Source organism: Staurois parvus, unplaced genomic scaffold, assembly GCF_062004578.1.
Source record: "Staurois parvus isolate SC_StPar_1 unplaced genomic scaffold, SC_StPar_1.0 ptg000154l, whole genome shotgun sequence".
NCBI lineage: Eukaryota > Metazoa > Chordata > Amphibia > Anura > Ranidae > Staurois > Staurois parvus.
Window position 1 is genome coordinate 8,258,637 of NW_028317950.1, and position 17,153 is coordinate 8,275,789.

General features: G+C 40.7%; 1 protein-coding gene across 1 annotated transcript in view; it reads right to left on the minus strand.

Annotated features, from left to right (window-relative positions):
* Positions 1–15,736, minus strand: part of LOC149463476 (ficolin-2-like) — a 39,012-nt gene extending 23,276 nt beyond the window's left edge. The window contains exons 1-4 of the mRNA XM_089675018.1: positions 15,624–15,736; positions 7,992–8,105; positions 4,928–4,972; positions 2,894–2,947 (exon numbers count right to left, since the gene is read on the minus strand). Coding sequence (XP_089531144.1) covers positions 2,894–2,947; positions 4,928–4,972; positions 7,992–8,105; positions 15,624–15,714 — 304 coding nt within the window. The 5' untranslated portion in view covers positions 15,715–15,736. The remainder of the gene's footprint in view (positions 1–2,893; positions 2,948–4,927; positions 4,973–7,991; positions 8,106–15,623) is intronic.
* Positions 15,737–17,153: the final 1,417 nt, after the last annotated feature.

Sequence of the window (17,153 nt, forward strand, 5' to 3'; positions counted from 1 at the left end):
AATTTCATTTGTTTTTAAAGCAGAGCTCCACCCAAAAGGGGAATTTCCGCTTTAAGGACTGCTCCCCCGCTCCCCATTAAGGATTGGCACCTTTGGGGGGCGGGGGGGGGGGGCAGGTACCTGAATTTGACAGGTACCCACTCCTACTTCCGGTCTGATCGCCTAAGCGATCGGAAGAGGAAGGTGTCCTCCCTCCCTGTAGTTTTTTGGGACACGTGACAGGTCCTAGAAGACGACAGGACCATTCATGAAGCACAGCATTATTCGCGCATGCGCAGTGGGTACCCAGCTGTGAAGCTGCAAGCTGTCACAGCCGGGTGCCCACACTGAAGATGCAGGCCTTCTGGAATACAGGATGGTCGGTGAAACGGGCTGCGGGTGACACACCAAGGGACAGAGGGACAGGTAAGTGGCTGTTTTTTAAAAGTCAGCAGCCACAGTTTTTGTAGCTGCTGACTTTTATTTTTGATAGGTTGAGGGGAACTCCGCTTTAACATCCAATTTTGGAACAAATGGACTTCCCAAACAAAAATCACGCTATTAGTTCTCATGCACACTGGACATTTTGATAATGCTGGTAACGTTAGCAGTGTAAAGTCGCATTAAAAACGTGAGTTTTCAGCTTTTTTTAACGTGTTTGCATTAGCGTTTTGCAGCATCTAGCGGTGGTTCCAGTGTTTTCCCGCATTTGCATTTATTAGTGGCTTTTTTTGGTCAAAAAAAGTCCAAAAACGCTGGTTTGCAGCATTGTACTGCATTTTGCTGCATTTTGCAGTGTTAGAGCTTTTTTACAGCTAAAAAACTACGCTAGAAACCCACTAGTTCTGGGGGGTTTTTCCACCCAAAAAACGTCCCAGCCAGAAAACATTGATTACAGTGTATGTGTGCATGGACACATAGGATAACATGCTGGGGGGTTTACTGGTTGTAGAAAAAAACGTCAAAGGCCAAAAACAGCAGCTGTAAAAACGTCAAGTGTGCAAGAGGACTTAGAAATTTATTCATTTGAGACAAATTTTCCATCCTGCTCCTTTGAATGTTCTCGTTACTGCAGTTGAAAACAAACATCACTTTGAACCTTTCATTGATTAGAAAATCGAATAAACATTTTTAAAAGATAAAGTTTCCATCAAAATTCTACTAGTGTATGGCCAGCTTAAAAATCTACTTTTTTCTTTCCATCTTTCCCCGTTCTCCTATCCCTTGGTAGAGTCACAGACAGGCTTCTTAACCTCCCTGGTGGTCTGATTATGTCAGTATTTCTGTGCTCAAAGCGGTAAATTTTTTTGCATGGAAATATGTTGTTTTTTTATTGTAAGCCTGTAATTCTTAGGGATAACTCACTGAAATCTGTCTGAACAAGAGTCTAGTAAACATCCCGGGTATGATAAAATTTGAAACACGAAATCATAAATTATAATATAATAAATAATCCTAATGAATAATATAATATTAATAAATTTAATTCAATAATGTAATTAAACCAAAAACACAGAAATTTGAAATATAGCACCAAGTTCGCATATCACTGAGCTTTTCAGTGTCTGATGACGAATTTCCCCACAAATCATTATCACTCAATTCTGCAAGTGGTTCTAATTTACTATCACTGTATTCTAGCTGGTCTAAAATCGCTTTTGATTTAAAGGGATGCTTTTTGGACGCCATGGACGTTTCTCAGTTTCCAGGCAGAAAGAACAGTAAAAATGCAGGCAGGGGACAGGACAAAGCACTCGGGACAAAATGCATGTGAAATGCTTTGATACAGTAATGTAACTCTATGTGATTTTAGTGTATTGAGTGAATGTCACTTTTAAAATTTTTGAATTTCCCTCCGGTTCCGTCCCCGTACGTCCCGACGCTTGCAGGGAACGGAACCCGGAAGACAGATGCCGGCATCGGCCAGAGGAGGTGGCCGGGGACGCTGCAGGAGGGACATCGCGGGACCGAAGGACAAGGTAAGTGCAAGAGGGAATCCCTGAGAAATGCTGCAGGGTAATTCCGAGTGTAGCTCGGGTTTACCGCTTCTGGTACTGAAAGCTAACCCCGAGCTACACTCGGGAATACTGCCAGGGGGGTTAAGGCTAGGTTTACATCTATCTAGGTGATTGCATCAGCGGGACTGCACCTATTCCTGCAGCTGCAAACTCCCACACAGAAAAACCGAAGGAGATGTGTGCATATGCCAATAATCCTAATGGCACGCCGCGTGCACTGGAAATCGCTCCTGCGCTGGGAACCACAGTGCATTTGTGGCTCCTGTGTGGGCTGCGATTCCAGAAATGCTGCAGGGACCTTTTCCCTGTGTTTCAGGAAGCACAGCAGCCCATTCAAATGAATAGGCTGCCATGTCTCACAGAGCCGCAGCAGCTGGAACCTACAGTAAAATTAACCTGTGCTTTTTCCTTGCATGGAAAAAAAGTAGGTTCAATTAATTGCCCCCCAACCTCCAACTGCATCTACTAACATTGACTTCATTCCTTGCTGCCCCATTCATCCTCAAGAGCAAAGCGCTCTATTAAAAGCTTCACTCAGTCTTCCTTCCAGGTTCGCAGGCTCTGGCTGTTTGAATGGCTGAGCTGCGATGATGTCACTCCCACGCATACACATGGTAGTCTTGGCCATGGCGCTGAGCCCTGAAGGGATGGCATGTCACCCCTTCAGAGCACAGTGCGCATGCATTGGAGAAGACACCATCTGATTCCAGCGTGAATATCACTGCCAAAAAAAGGTGTAGGAGTTGCATTCAAGTGAATGTGCTGTCCCATGCTATTATGTGACAAGCACGCAAAAACAGTGGAGAAAACAAAGCCTAACATTGGGGACTATTCTGTTTAATAGTTGACTCTATAGTCTATGTCTGAATTCTGAAAGAAGAAATGTTTTTTCTTACCTTGTGGCCCAGGAGGTCCTGGTGCTCCATTCTTTCCGGCATCTCCTTTTTCACCTGAAGAAAGAAAGTTAATTTCAAAAAAATGATCAGTCGTGTAGTTTTAGAAAGGCCTCATTTGCAACGGCAAACTTAAAGTGTTACTAAACCCAGGACCCTGCATTCACTATGTCTGGTCTCCCACAGTACACAGAACATGGAAATGCAATTATTTTAGTAAATATAAACTGCTAAATACCTTTTCTCATCAGCAGTTAGAGCAGTCTTGTGACTTCTATCAGTGTCCCGCAGAGCACTGGTTAAAGTTTATAGGAGGCGTTTTCATTCTCCTCCTACTGTCCTATGAGGCTGCAGGACCCCTGGCCCTTTTGGACAGTGGTGATTGTCCCTGTGCTGATCACATGCACTCTCCCAAGAAAAAGAATACATTTTCTAGAAATACACATCAAACTGAGCATGTGGAGCTTGCCCAAAAGCTCTGTCCTATCAGCAGATGGATTGGGGACAGTAGAAGAAGGGGGAGGCTCAGAGAAAACAGGATCAAACATCCTTTTTATACAATGCAGAGGATTAACCCCTTAGGTTCCACAGTGAGTATAACAAATATGCTTTACTGCATCTACAGACTGATTTTACTGTTGTAGGTTTCGTAGCACTTTAAGCGTACTTTGATACAGAGGGCTGTGTGTCTCCGCATGGGATGTATAGATGTTCCATGCATTCTCATGTAGGAAGTCCCAATCGCTACTGCTGATCCTTATTTGACATCTGTGGGGGCGCAGGTGCCTGTGGGTGTGTGTGTCTGAATACAGGATTTCATATTGGGAGAAGAGGCTGTGTCTGTGCAGCCGCTGCGTCCAAATAGACATGAATGGGACTGACTGCACACGGATGCACAAAACATCTGCGCATCCCCATGCAGGCAAACACAGCCTTCACAAGAAATTGTTTAAAACATAAACTTAAAACCTTGGAAAGAATTAAAATTCACCAAAAATCTTTACACTTTCCCTTTAACACTAGAGACTATGGGGTTGATTTAGGGAAGGCAAATAGTCTATTTATTTTGCAAGCGAAGTTGCCCTTTGCAAGGGAATTTTCCCCCAGATCTTAGTGAATACGATGAAATTTCATTGTGTGAAGAATACTCAATTATGTCCAAGGAACATTAAAAAAACACAGCATTTTTGCTTGAACATAATTGGATGATGGAAGTTAGAATAGCTTCACCTCATTTACTGAGTTATGGGGAACATTCCCTTGCAAAGTGCATCTTGCTTTGCAAAGTGAATAGTGTATTTGTCTTTAGCAAATCAACCCTGATCTCTCTAGCTCTGAAAGATTGGAATTGTAGGAGATATATATATATATATATATATATATATATATACAGGAGTACCTCAGATTACGAACGCCTCGGTTAACATAATTTTCGGTTTATGAATGAATTTTTTACGGATTTTTTTCACAATACAAAGTGTATGTCACTGCTGATTTTTAAATGCAATTGCCGGCTTTTTTTTTCTTCACTATAGCTCACAGAATTAGCTGTCACTTTCCCTGGAGCTAAAGGATACTTTGTTTCTTTGGGAAACAAACTAAAAGGAAACATTGTTTCTTTTGGGGAAATAAACTGAAAGGAAGCTTTCACTCTTAGCTGAGGGGAAAGTGACAGCTGATTCTCTGAGCTATAGTGAAGAAAAAAAAAAGCGTAATTACATTTAAAAACCGGCACTGACCTATAGTGACAGTGACTTTTTAAAAACTTTTTTCTGACCTCTGGAATAGATTAATTGGTTTTTAATGCATTCCTATGGGGAACCCCATTTTGGTTTACGAATTTTTTGCAATATGAAACGCCCTGGAGAACACATTAACTTCATAAACAGAGGTACACCTGTATATATATATATATATATATATGTCATAATTTATTAAGCCAGTCTTCTTGAAGTGGACTGTACAACATGGGGTCTATGGCACAGTCTAAAGAGTCTACTATGTGTAAGTACAGTAAGCTATTAGTACTTATTTTACCTTTCTCTCCTTGTTCTCCTTGAGCTCCAGGAATGCCAGGAGGTCCTTTTGGATTACAAAAAAAAGAAAAGAAACAGAATTGAAAGTATATGAGTAAATTAAAATATCCACATCTTTTTTGACAAATCAGATATAAATGACCCCCTTTAGTAAAATTGTGTATTAAAGTTTACTTAAAGGCTAAATGTTTTTAAAGTTTTGGATAGAGTGGAAAAGGATTAGGATCCCTGTCAGGTTTTTGTTACTGTCTGTGCCCTCATTAAGGAGATCCACTCTATTTGTCCAGTTTACCATTATCATCTACAGTGATAGTAAAAGAAAATCCCAAATTTTTGGGTTGTCCCCAGAACAGTAATAGAGGGGGAATCTTCAAATGGGGGGCACTAATTCTGGTCACCCTGCTGACATCCAAGGATTCCCTCACTTTGGAGGGATTTCTTCTCCCTTCCTGTGTTGGCTATGGGACAGGACGTGAAGGGAAATCTCCCAAATGGCATACAGATAGCAAAAATAAAATTGACGGGGGTTATAACCAGGGCTTTTTTTCCAGCGGGGATGCGGGGGAACGCAGTTCTGGCATCTCCAGCACTGAATGGGGTGCTGGAGAGTCTATTGATGCTGGCTACTGGGGGATCTATTGTAACTGGGGGATCATTTGTTGCTGGAGAGGTTTATTGTTGCTAGTGGGAGATCTATTTTTGCTGGAGGAATCTTATGTTGCTAGGGGGTCTATAGTTGCTGGGAGATCTACTGTTGAGGAAGCAGGCTATTGTAGCTTACTACTGGAGGGTGTATTGAAGCTGGCTGCTGGGGGATCTACCGTCTGTTACATAGGGGATCTAGTGTTGCTGGGGGTGTTTTTTCGGGGGGGGGCAATTGCTGCTGGGGGGATCTGTTGTTTATGGGTAGAATTTATTGTTGTTAGATGAGATATATTGCTGCTGGGGGATCTTTTCTTGCTGGGGGTCCATTGTTGCTGGGGGGGTTTAATGTTGCTGAAGAAGGTCTATTGTTGCTGGTAAACTTTTTTAGTGCCTTAATCCACTCCTACAGTTCCAACACACCATCTTCCACTGGGCACTGTGCTACTTAACTGCTTCCCATCTGCCCTATAGCAGTAGTACTGCTACAGGGTGGCATGGGTGCGCAAAATCACGTATCTATACGTGACTTTGCATTTCCAGGTAGGGGGCGCGTGCGAGCCCTACCCACGCTGCTTTCCGTGTCCTCGGCTGTCAATCACCGGGTCCCAGCCAGTGATTACTTGCCGACACCCGGTGATTGAGGAGCATTACCAATGGAGGGAGAGAACTGTTTGTAAACAATACAGTTCACACTCCCCTGTCAGCTCCTGCACACTGTTTTGCATGGCTCTGTATAGCAGAGCCATGCAAAGCAGTGTGCTTCTAGTGAAGCACACACAAACAGCACACAGTAAAACACCACACAGCACACAGTTAACCCCTTCCTTACCAGTGCCATTAGTACAGTGTCAGTGCTTTTTATTAGCACTGATCACTGTATTGGTGTCACTGGGGATGTCAGTGACACCACGTCAGTTTCCCCCCAGTGTCAGAATGCCGCCGCAGTCCTGCTGTAAATCGCTGATTACTAGTAAAAATAAAAAACAAAATCCCAGTATATATACCGCCATTTGTAACTGCTACAACTTTCACGTAAACCAATTAATTTACACAGATTGGGATTTTTTTTTAGCAAAGACATGTAGCAGAATACGTTTGGCTTAAATTTATGACAAAATTAGATTTTTAGATTTTAGACAAGATTACATTTTTTTACTGGACATGTCTAATAGAAAGTCAAAAATATTTTATAATTTTATAATTTTTTTCCCAAAATTGTCAGTCTTTTTTCTTTTTAGTGCAAAAAATTAAAAATGCACAAGCGATCACATACCGCTGAAACAAAGCTCTATTCATAGAAAAAAAGGACATAAATTTATTTTTTTGGGTGCAGCGTTGCATGACCGCGCAATTGTCAGTTAAAGTAACGCAGCGCTGTAACTCGAAAAAAGGTCTGGTCAGGAAGGGGGGTAAATCCTCAGGAGGGCAAATGGTTAACGAGCCCATGTTCATATAATGGTAACAAGACTATACTGACTATTGAAGGCAAGGTTACCCACCTATGGAAAAACTGATTTTCTGTGCTTTCAGACATGTCTTTCTATTTCGCAGTACAAGCAGGCAGAGCTATACTACCTTCACTCCAGCGATATGATGTCCAAGAGCTCTCTACCATCTGCTGGTATCTTCAACCAGTCTTCCTCTGGGTTCCGTTCTTCAGCCGCTTTTATTGGCCAGGTTGAGATGATGTCACTCCTGCGCATGCATGTAAGTGCATTTATCATGGCACATCCAAAATTGTACACTGAGCTACCCAGCACAGCTCATTGCACAGTGTGATCATGCAGATAAGAAGGCTTTCAAGTGGTTGTAAACCTTGGACATGAACAAAGCACATCCTTCTATAGTGTGTGCTTGTCTCAGTCCAGAGCACTAAGTGTAATTTCTGTCTGCTGTCCTGTTCCTTTGCTATCAGCATGAATCACTTCTGACAAGTTTTCTTGAGCCCAACAAAGAAGAGAAGAGAAAAATGGTGACAGGGAAGGACCTTCTGTAGATTGACAGCCTTAGCTCTGTTCCTGTGTGCTGTGTGAAGGGGTGTGTGTCTCTTCCTTCCAACTGCTCTTAGAGCTCCCCTCACTGAGTGTAACTTCAGCTCCCCGCTCCCTGCTTTTCAGAGCTCATAAATCCGCTGTATTTCCTGGACTTTGAATGAATGTAGATAAACAGGTACAACTTATATAGGAGGATTTGTTTCATCTCTGTGTATCACCTGAGACTAGTCACTTCACTGGGTATATGTAAAGGTTTACAACCACTTTAATGCTGAAGGGACATAGTATGCCTCTTCTGTATTAAATTGCCTGCTTGTTCCCAAACTTCTTTTTAAGTACGGTTGCACTTTAATGTTCACCTGTGCTTCTAAAGCTGCTTAATACAGGGAATAATTCTATTTACACTTCATGGTTTTGCCTAAATACCTCTCTCGCCTGTCACTCCTGGTGATCCTTGGGGACCCTGTATCCCAGGAGCTCCTGGACATCCTTGTAGAATGGTCAACTTGTTAGAATCTCCAACTTCAAGGATTTTCACCTCTAAAACAAGAGTAAGACCATAAAAATGAAAAAGTTGGAATCATTTGATGCCACATAAGTTAAGCTTGAAACACATTACAATATTTTTGTCTCTTGTAAATTTACTGGCCATTCGTTTCTACTGTACACCCCGACCAGACCCAGTAACTCAAAGCAACCATGTCTACATTTAAGTGTGTTGGTTCAGCAAACACCCTGGGGGAGATTTACTAACACTGGAGCACTCAGAATCTGGTGCAACTGTGCATGGTAGCCAATCAGCTTCTAGCTTCAGCTTGTTCAATTAAGCTTTGACCATAAAACCTGGAAGCTGATTGGTTTCTCTGCAGAGCTTCACCAGATATTGCACTCTCCAGTTTTAGTAAATAACCCCCTAGTGACAGCTTTAAACATTCACTAGGCGGGGTGCTCCTGACAAGTAAATAACAGCACTATTCAGAACATCAGGGGTTTATTTACTCTTCTAAAAAAAATCATACAAAAAAACCTACCTACTTTTTTTAAAGCAAGCCCTTGGGGATGGAAGCCTGTGAACTGTCATTGTTGACTTGATTTGAAGGACCAGCACACTGGGTTGGACCCTTCTGCTTCCATCTCAAGTAATTTTTTTACAGTTTTTCTGAATGGACTCTAAATATCTAATTTCTCAGTCTTTAACACAGGGGTGCTCAACCTGTGACCCAGGGGCCACATGTGGCCCTTGGAGCCCTCTGATGTTGCCCTATACCTCAAACCAGGGAAAGTGCATGCCCAAGGTCAGCAACATTTTGATCATGATCTGGGCTTGTTGACCCCCAGCACATATTGCCCCGGCGCTGTGAAAGCTGCCTTATAGGGGGCTTAGTACACTAAGGGTTCATTTACATTTGCAGTTTGGGGGCAGTAAAACCTCATTGTTGACACATGTTTTTACCACCACCCTCCCAAACCACTGGTGTAGCAAATGGTGTTGCAATGCAGCCTCCCTGTCACATTCTCATACCCTTGGGTGGTGGGGGAGGCATATACAGGAACCGATACTCTCCATTTTCCTCCTGCAAGTGCTGAAAGCCAGCTTCTCCTCTTCTCCTTCCCACCGGCATTCAGCAGCTGCAGGAGGAAAATGTTCATCATTCTATTCAAAACAATGTGAAATTCGGAACCATTTCAATGTATTGTGGCCTACAACCGGTTACCAAATCACTTAAGTGGCCCTCTCTCTTCCAAAGGTTGAGCATTCCTGATTTAACCACTTCCCGTCCGGCCCATGTACATAAACGGCCAGATGGGAGCAGTGCAGGAGCGGGTTGCTGTTCATAAACGGCGCCCGCATTTTCAGGCTGTGCGCGAAAGTAGTACAGTGTCACTATGGTGACACTGTACTGCTAGGGTGACAGTATGTTAAAAAAAACCCAAAAAATATAAAAAATAAAATGTAAAAAATGTTTTTGAAAAATTGTAATGTTTGGTTATAAACTAATTTGGGTTATTTTTTTTTTACTAAAAAGACAACCGAATACATTTTGGCCAAGTTTTATGAAGAAAGATTATTTATTTGCAAAATTTTTAAGAAAAACGCTTTTTTAAAACTTTTTTAGACTTTTTCATTTATATAGCAAAAAAAAATACAATCCCAGTGGTGAATAAATACCACCAAAATAAAGTTTTATCTGTCTCAAAAAAATGCTAAAAAATTCATATGGGTACAGTGTTGCATGACCGCGCAATTGTCATTCAAAGTGTGATAGCACTGAAGGCTAAAAATTGGCCTGGACAGGAAGGGGGTGAAAGTGTCCGGACTTGAAGTGGTTAAAGGATATTCTGGTTTACATGATGATTAGCTACTATTTAGCAACATTGCTCACTCTATTGCATAGATGGCCACCAGAAGAAGAACTTACAAAATCCCAAGCACCTCTCTTATCCCTACTGAAATTGTAGGGATACCTGTTAGACCAATCCCTAACCGTACAGGTAACCCTAGTATCTGCTAGCCTAAACCCTAGCATAATTCTAACTCTTGTCAACCCAATCATCAGTTCTAACATTTGACCTTCACACAAACGTTCAACCTCGTGTTTAGACCCTAAACCTCCCTATAGCCTATAGCCAATATTCCAACTCTCCTAACATTCAATGTAGACCTTAACCTCCCTGGCGGTATGATTATTTCCAATTTTTGGTGCTGAAAGCAGTACCATTTTTTTGCATGGAAATGTAGTTTTTTATTGTAGGCTGTAATTTTTAGGAATAACTCACTGAAATCTGTCTGAACAAGAGTCTAGTAAACATTCCGGATATGATAAAACTTGAAACACGAAATCATAAATTATAATTTAATTAATAATCATAAAAAATAATAATATAATAAATTTAATTCAATAATATAATCAAACCAAAAACACTGAAATTTGAAATACAGAGGCAAATTCGCACATCGTTGAGCAAAGTCACAAAATCGTTTTCAGTGCCTGATGACAAATTTCCCCACCAATCACTATCACTCAGTTCTGCAAGTGGTTCTGATTTACTATCGCTGTTCTCTAGCTGGTCTAAAACCGCTTTTGACATAAAGGGACACTTTTTGGACACCATGGACTTTTCTAAGTTTCCAGGCAGAAAGAACAGTCAAAATGTAGGCAGGGCACAGGACAAAGCAGTAGGGACAAAATATATGTGAAATGCATTGAAACAGCAATGTTTTACTATATAATAATAATTTAAAAAAAAATGAAATTTTTTTAAAATTTCAAATTTGCCGCTGGTTCCGGCGCCCGTACGTCCCGTCGTCACAGGGACCGGAACACGGAAGCCGGATGCCGGCATCGGCCGGAGGAGATGGCCGGGGACGCTGCAGGGGACACATCGCGGGAGCGAAGGACAAGGTAAGCGCTGCAGGGACTCCCTGAGCAACGCCGCATGGTAAGCCCGAGTGTAGCTCGGGGATACCGCTTATGGTACTCAAATTTCACCCAGAGCTACACTCGGGAATACCGCTAGGGAGGTTAAAGCCTAACTCCATGTTTGATTTGACTTGATATACTTTGTCCAAGCTGTCCCAAATGAACTCTTTCTTTTATTAATTGATGCTGTTAGCACTGTATCAGCCACATCCATTATACAGTACTGTGTTCTGGCAGTGGTAGGGGAACTTCCACCTGCTACTAAACCAAAATTGAGTTGGGCTGAGCACTATTCAGCCATTCACAGAAAGCCTTGTATTTTTATCAGTGAATACAAGGCTTCCTCTGATTCACTGAAGTGGAAATTGTGATATCATCCTCCTGTTTCTCTATTTCAGCCAATCAGAGGAAGCCTTGTATTCACTGATAAAAACACAAAGCTTTCTATGAATGTAGCAAAAATAGAATGTGACCTGATGCACCAAGTGAAGTGCCTCCATCCCTTAATATATCAATACAACCAATTTATTTGTCCTGGGACTTTAAATGAGGCACAACACACACGACCAACGAATAACTAGTTTCCAACATTGATTTTTAATAAATGAATAAACTTCTCATTGCTAACAAAAAGGATATAATAGTAACAAGCTGCCAATACAAGATCCCCTTCTATTATTCCAAACTGTTTCCTCCTTACTTCTTTTTCTGTTTTCATGTTCCCCTTCCCCCCCTGAATCTCAACCCCCTCCTCCCCAGCACTACAAAGGTGGTTTGCAGTTGGATCGGACCAATAAAACCAATCAGGGGGTAACATTGGCCACAGCGCAATAGGTCTACTTTAAGCCTAGCATCATGTGAGCTCCCCAAACTGCTTATGTACTCCTGTGCTTACTGCCCAGATCAGATGGTATATCCACCCCACTGGGTTATGAGAGCTTCAAAAGAAATGATCAGGGGGAGATTTCCCTTTCGACTCATTAGGGTTACTAGAAGCTGCATATGAAATCATATTAATCCATATGTCACTGTCAAATAGTGTATGGAGGTGCTATTCACCCAGACATTTGACAATATATTGATAATTTGTTTTTCTTTGTGTTTTCCCTCGCCCCACATTTACAGTATGTGTTGAATGTCTCATTACATTTCAGTCGCTGTATTGACTGTACTGTTTCACTTATTTGTTACTGTGCAACATCTGTACCTGAAGCTTCCATTTCAATAAAACACATTTTTTTGGGGGAAAAAAAAATAGTAACAAGCTGATTTGTAATACATTCATGTTAATGCATTTCTTACATATTTGGATATACAATTGTTTTTGTTAGTAATGAGAAGTTTATTCATTTATTAAAAATCAATGTTGGAAACTAGTCATTTGTTGGTTGTGTGTATTGTGCCTCATTTAAAGTCCCAGGACAAATAAATTGGTTGTACTTTCTATGAATGACTGAGCAAACCTGACTTAATTTTGTGAAAGTAAACCTAGAGTTATGCTTTAAGCCTTTACACTGAACTAAAAAAAACACAGCACAGAAAAAGACCAAATATAAAGCCATTTATCACTCTGTCCATCCAGAACTCCTGGTTTATACTGTACTGTAAAATTATAAAGCTATTCAGTCCATCAACTATCCTAATAGAGGCATAAATGCCATGTTTTTATGAAATTTTACCCTTTATGCCTCTAGTTTGAATTTGTGCCTTAGGAATAAATATAGGCACCAACTCTGAGTCCATTTGGCTACTATAGATCACTATATATATATATATATATATATATATATATATTGTATATATATATAGTTAGTCCCCTTCATACGATTGTTCAACTTGTGAACTTGTGAAAATGCAAAAAAGCCCAGTTGCAATATGCCTGAAAACACTTTAACACACCTCACTGGGCTTTTTTGTAGCATTGGCACAGTGATGACTTCTTTCTGGCAACTCTACTGTGCAGTTTATTCTTTTTTCAAATATCGTCGTATTGTGCTCCTTGAAACAACCGCACCGTCTGAGGTTACCAGTGGGTTTTTCTTTGTATTTCAAACAATTCTCCTGGCAGTTGTGGCTGCAATCTTTTTTGGGTCCACCTGGCTTTGGCTTGGTATCAAGAGATCCCTGAATTTTTCACTTCTTAATAAGTGATTTAACAGTACTGATTGGCATATTCACATCTTTCGATAGATTTTAATATCCTTTTCCATCATTATATAGTTCCATTATCTTGTTACGCAGGTTGTTTCACAGTTCTTATCTGCTCCCCATGGCTCAATATTTAGTCTGCTCAGTGAATCCATGAGAGCTAACAAACTCTTTGACTATTTATACACAGACACTAATTGCAATTTAAAAAGCAGATGTGAGAAAATTAACCTTTAACCATTTGCCACCTGGCCAATGGCCGTTTGGCGGGCGCAAAAATGCACTAGATTTCCGGGTGGACGCCATATGGCGTGCTCCCGCACATGCGCAGTTTTCGCGCTTGCAGAGCCGCGCAGCTGCGCGATCTGTCACCGGCCGTGTACCTCGGACACGGCCAATGACAGATCTGTGTACCGGCCCCCGTTGCCGGTACCATGTGACCTGCTGTGACCAATCACAGCAGGTCACATGACAGCTGTATACAATGGATGGCTTCATTCATCTCAACAAAAACTTTATTCCTGCGCTAGGAAAGGACTCAGTAGACCCAATAGGAATGTTCTGGAATTTTCTGGAATATGCACTGCTTGCTGCCCTCAACAGACTGGGGTGGTCCGAATACACTGGATACAAATGGAGAAACATAAAAAGGGTGCACCGACCTAGTGCATTATCGTTTAAAATAATTTATTAAAGAAACAAAAATAGGTATCATACTCACAATGGACATAATAACACAGGCATGTCAAACTGAACAAGATGTATGATCCAAACAACATCTGAGTCCATACGATGGAACCCTGGATGACCAACTGGCTAACGCGTTTCGAGGACACAACCTCTTCCTCAGAGCCAACCTATCCATTGTATACTAGTGTCTAGCTGTGAATGGTCACAGCGATCGCATTCACGTGTCATGTGATTAGCTGTGGCCAAATCACAGCTAAGCACACAAAAAAAAACAAAAAAAAAAAACCCTGAATGAATCGATGTCATTCAGGTAAATGCTTGCTTATAGCAAAGTAATTCTTTGCTATAAGCAAATTGTGTAAAAAAAAAAAATACTGATCACTTCCCCAAAGTAGTACAATGTTACTATGGTAACATTGCACTACTTTGGTTATAGTGGAATATGAAAAAAAAAATCTTAAAAAAAAGAAGAAAAAATGAAATAAAAAATGTAAAAAAAAAAAAAAAATATATATATATATATATTTTTTCATACTGTCATCAGTCAGTGTCCCTGATCACCGCCATGCCAGTTATATGATGACGCTGTACTGCACTGGTGACAGTATGTAAAAAACAAAATAGTGAAAATAATTTTTTAAATTTTTTCATTTTCAGAAAAATTATGACAAAAAAAATACAACTTCAAAAAACTGGCCATTCCTCTTATGAAGTACGTCGGACTGTCTACTTTGCAAAAAGGGGTCATTTGGGGGATATCTGTACTGTTCTGACATTCTTGGCCCTAAAGAAATTAGATTGACCGTCAGTACTTCAGGATTGATCAATAATCAGATGTATCCCATAGTTTGTGAACTCTATAACTTTCCTACAAACTAAATAATACATCCTAATTTGGGTTATTTTCACCAAAGACATGTAGCAGAATACATCTCGGCCTAAATTTATGAAGAACAATTATTTATTTGTAAACATTTATAACAGAAACAAAGGAAAACGTGTTTTTTTTTCAAAATTTTCGGTCTTTTTTTGTTAATTTAGCAAAAAATAAAAATCCCGGCGGTGATTAAATACCGCCAAAAGCAAACTCTAGTTGTGTGAAGAAAATGATCAAATTTTAGTTTGGGTACAATGTTGTATGACCGCGCAATTGTCAATCAAAGTGTGAGAACGCTGAAACCTGAAAAATGGCCTGGGCAGGAAGGTGTAAAATTGCACGGTATTGAATTGGTTAATTAATACTTAACTAGTGTGTGTCACCTTGTGTGTCTGTACCAAGGCCAAACATGCCAAGGTATGTAGCCTTCTTGGTGATTTCTGTTATCATTATGATTTAAAAAGGAGCCAAATAACTATGTGATAATAAATGGCTTCATATGATCGCTATCCCTACATGAAAGACAGTTGTTTTCCACGATTAGTCATATGTTTAATAACAATGACAAAATTTTATGATTTCTGCCAGGGTGTGCAGACTATTGAGCACAACTGTAGGTATATATATATATATATATATATATATATATATAGTATATATTGTATAAAAGCTAATACACCAGTAATAAATGAGAACTATTAACACATAGCAACTGACATAAATAAAAATTTTAGGTAATAATGGAAGGTGATTATAGACTTAAACCTAAACACAAATAATATGAAAATACAAAAAAAAGAGATATCAACATTATTAGAACAGTATCAACAAAAATGTATTACTAGAAATTAGGAAACATTTCATTTATGTTCTGAAAAATTACTTGCATTGTTCATTGAGTGATATCTGTGATCTACTTACCAGGACATTCCACAACCTCGCTTTTCTCCAAAGTCTGCGCTGCACATAGTCCAATGATGGCCCAGAACACAGGCAGCAACATTAGCTTCATGGCTACTGTGTGTCCTCTGGTTTCTGACACACACACAGCTCTTAATGCCTATCTTCATTCCAAACACAAAGAGTGCCTCAATATTTACCTAATCCAGCTTCCCGTAATTTCATCGCTCAAGGTCTGGTAAACAGATATTTGTAAAGTATATTTGTTCTCTCAAGGGTGAAGGCAATTCTTTCTTAACAAATGCCACACAGTTATACCAACATTAAATTCGCCTGTTCTTTTAAAGATGATATATTTTTTTTAAATACCTGAATTTCATTCGAAATAACCATTAAAGTGAATGTAAATCATTTTCAGTTTTGGATAAGGAAGGGAAAGGGTAGATTAGTTGAAATTGGTGTCCATTTACTCAGAGGGGAGATTCACCCTCTATATTTGAAACTGAGACCAATCCGAAAATTTGAGTTGCCATTGAAATATAAATAAAGGGCATATCTTCCCAAGAAGCCACCTGTTCCAGTAACAACTGTCTAAGAGAGAATCCCCCTTTCTTTGGAAGGATATTATCCCATGTCTTCCTTTGTCTTGATACCGGAAATAAAAAAATTCCCAAAAGAACACAAAATAGACAAGAAAGTTTGGCCTTATGTATGCTTTAATAGTCTTTTGAGGACCTCTCTGATCTAATTTTACTTTGTTACTGAGGACCTGGCTTCCTCTGATTTCATGGCTAAGCCTTGATAACTGCCTATTCAGGGTCCAATAGGACTGAATCTTTGGCTATTACAGATACTCTAAGGTCTCCTTCATATGGTCATTTACAGGCAGCCACTGGCAGGGCTGCTGTTAGAAACCACAGGGCCCCTTACAGGCAACCTGACAGCCCCCCCTCAACCTCAACCCCCCCCCCACAGTTTATTATGCTTTGGTTATGAATGAACACAGTTAGTGATTGGTGCCAATCACTCATTGTGTTCATTCGGGAAAGGAAGGGGCTGGTAAATGTGACCCTTCCCCCACTCTCCATCCTGATGCATTATATTGTGTGCTTGCAGCTGCCAGTGGTGAGGAGAAGAGAGAAGCAAGCAGCACTGCAAAGGGGGGGCACACAGGGGGGCTTGGGCAACAGTGGGAAATGTATGGTGTACAGCACAGGTGTCAAAATGGCGGCCCTCCAACTGTTGCCAAACTACAATGAGGCATTGCAACATTGACAGTTACAAGCATGAAGGTAGAGGTATGATGGCACTTCACAACAGTTGGAGGGCCGCCAGTTTGACATCCCTGGTGTACAGGGAGGGTGATGGGTGCGGCAGGGGGCAATTACTGGAACCGATCGCCTGTATTGCTCTCTTTATAGCAGTTGAAAGCCAGCAGGAGGGAGAGGAGAAGAAGCCAGCTTTCAGCTGCTGAAGAGAGAGCCATACAGGGGATTGGTTCTAGTAATTGCCCCCCATGCTGTGCTAATCACTCTCCCCGCCCACATCCAT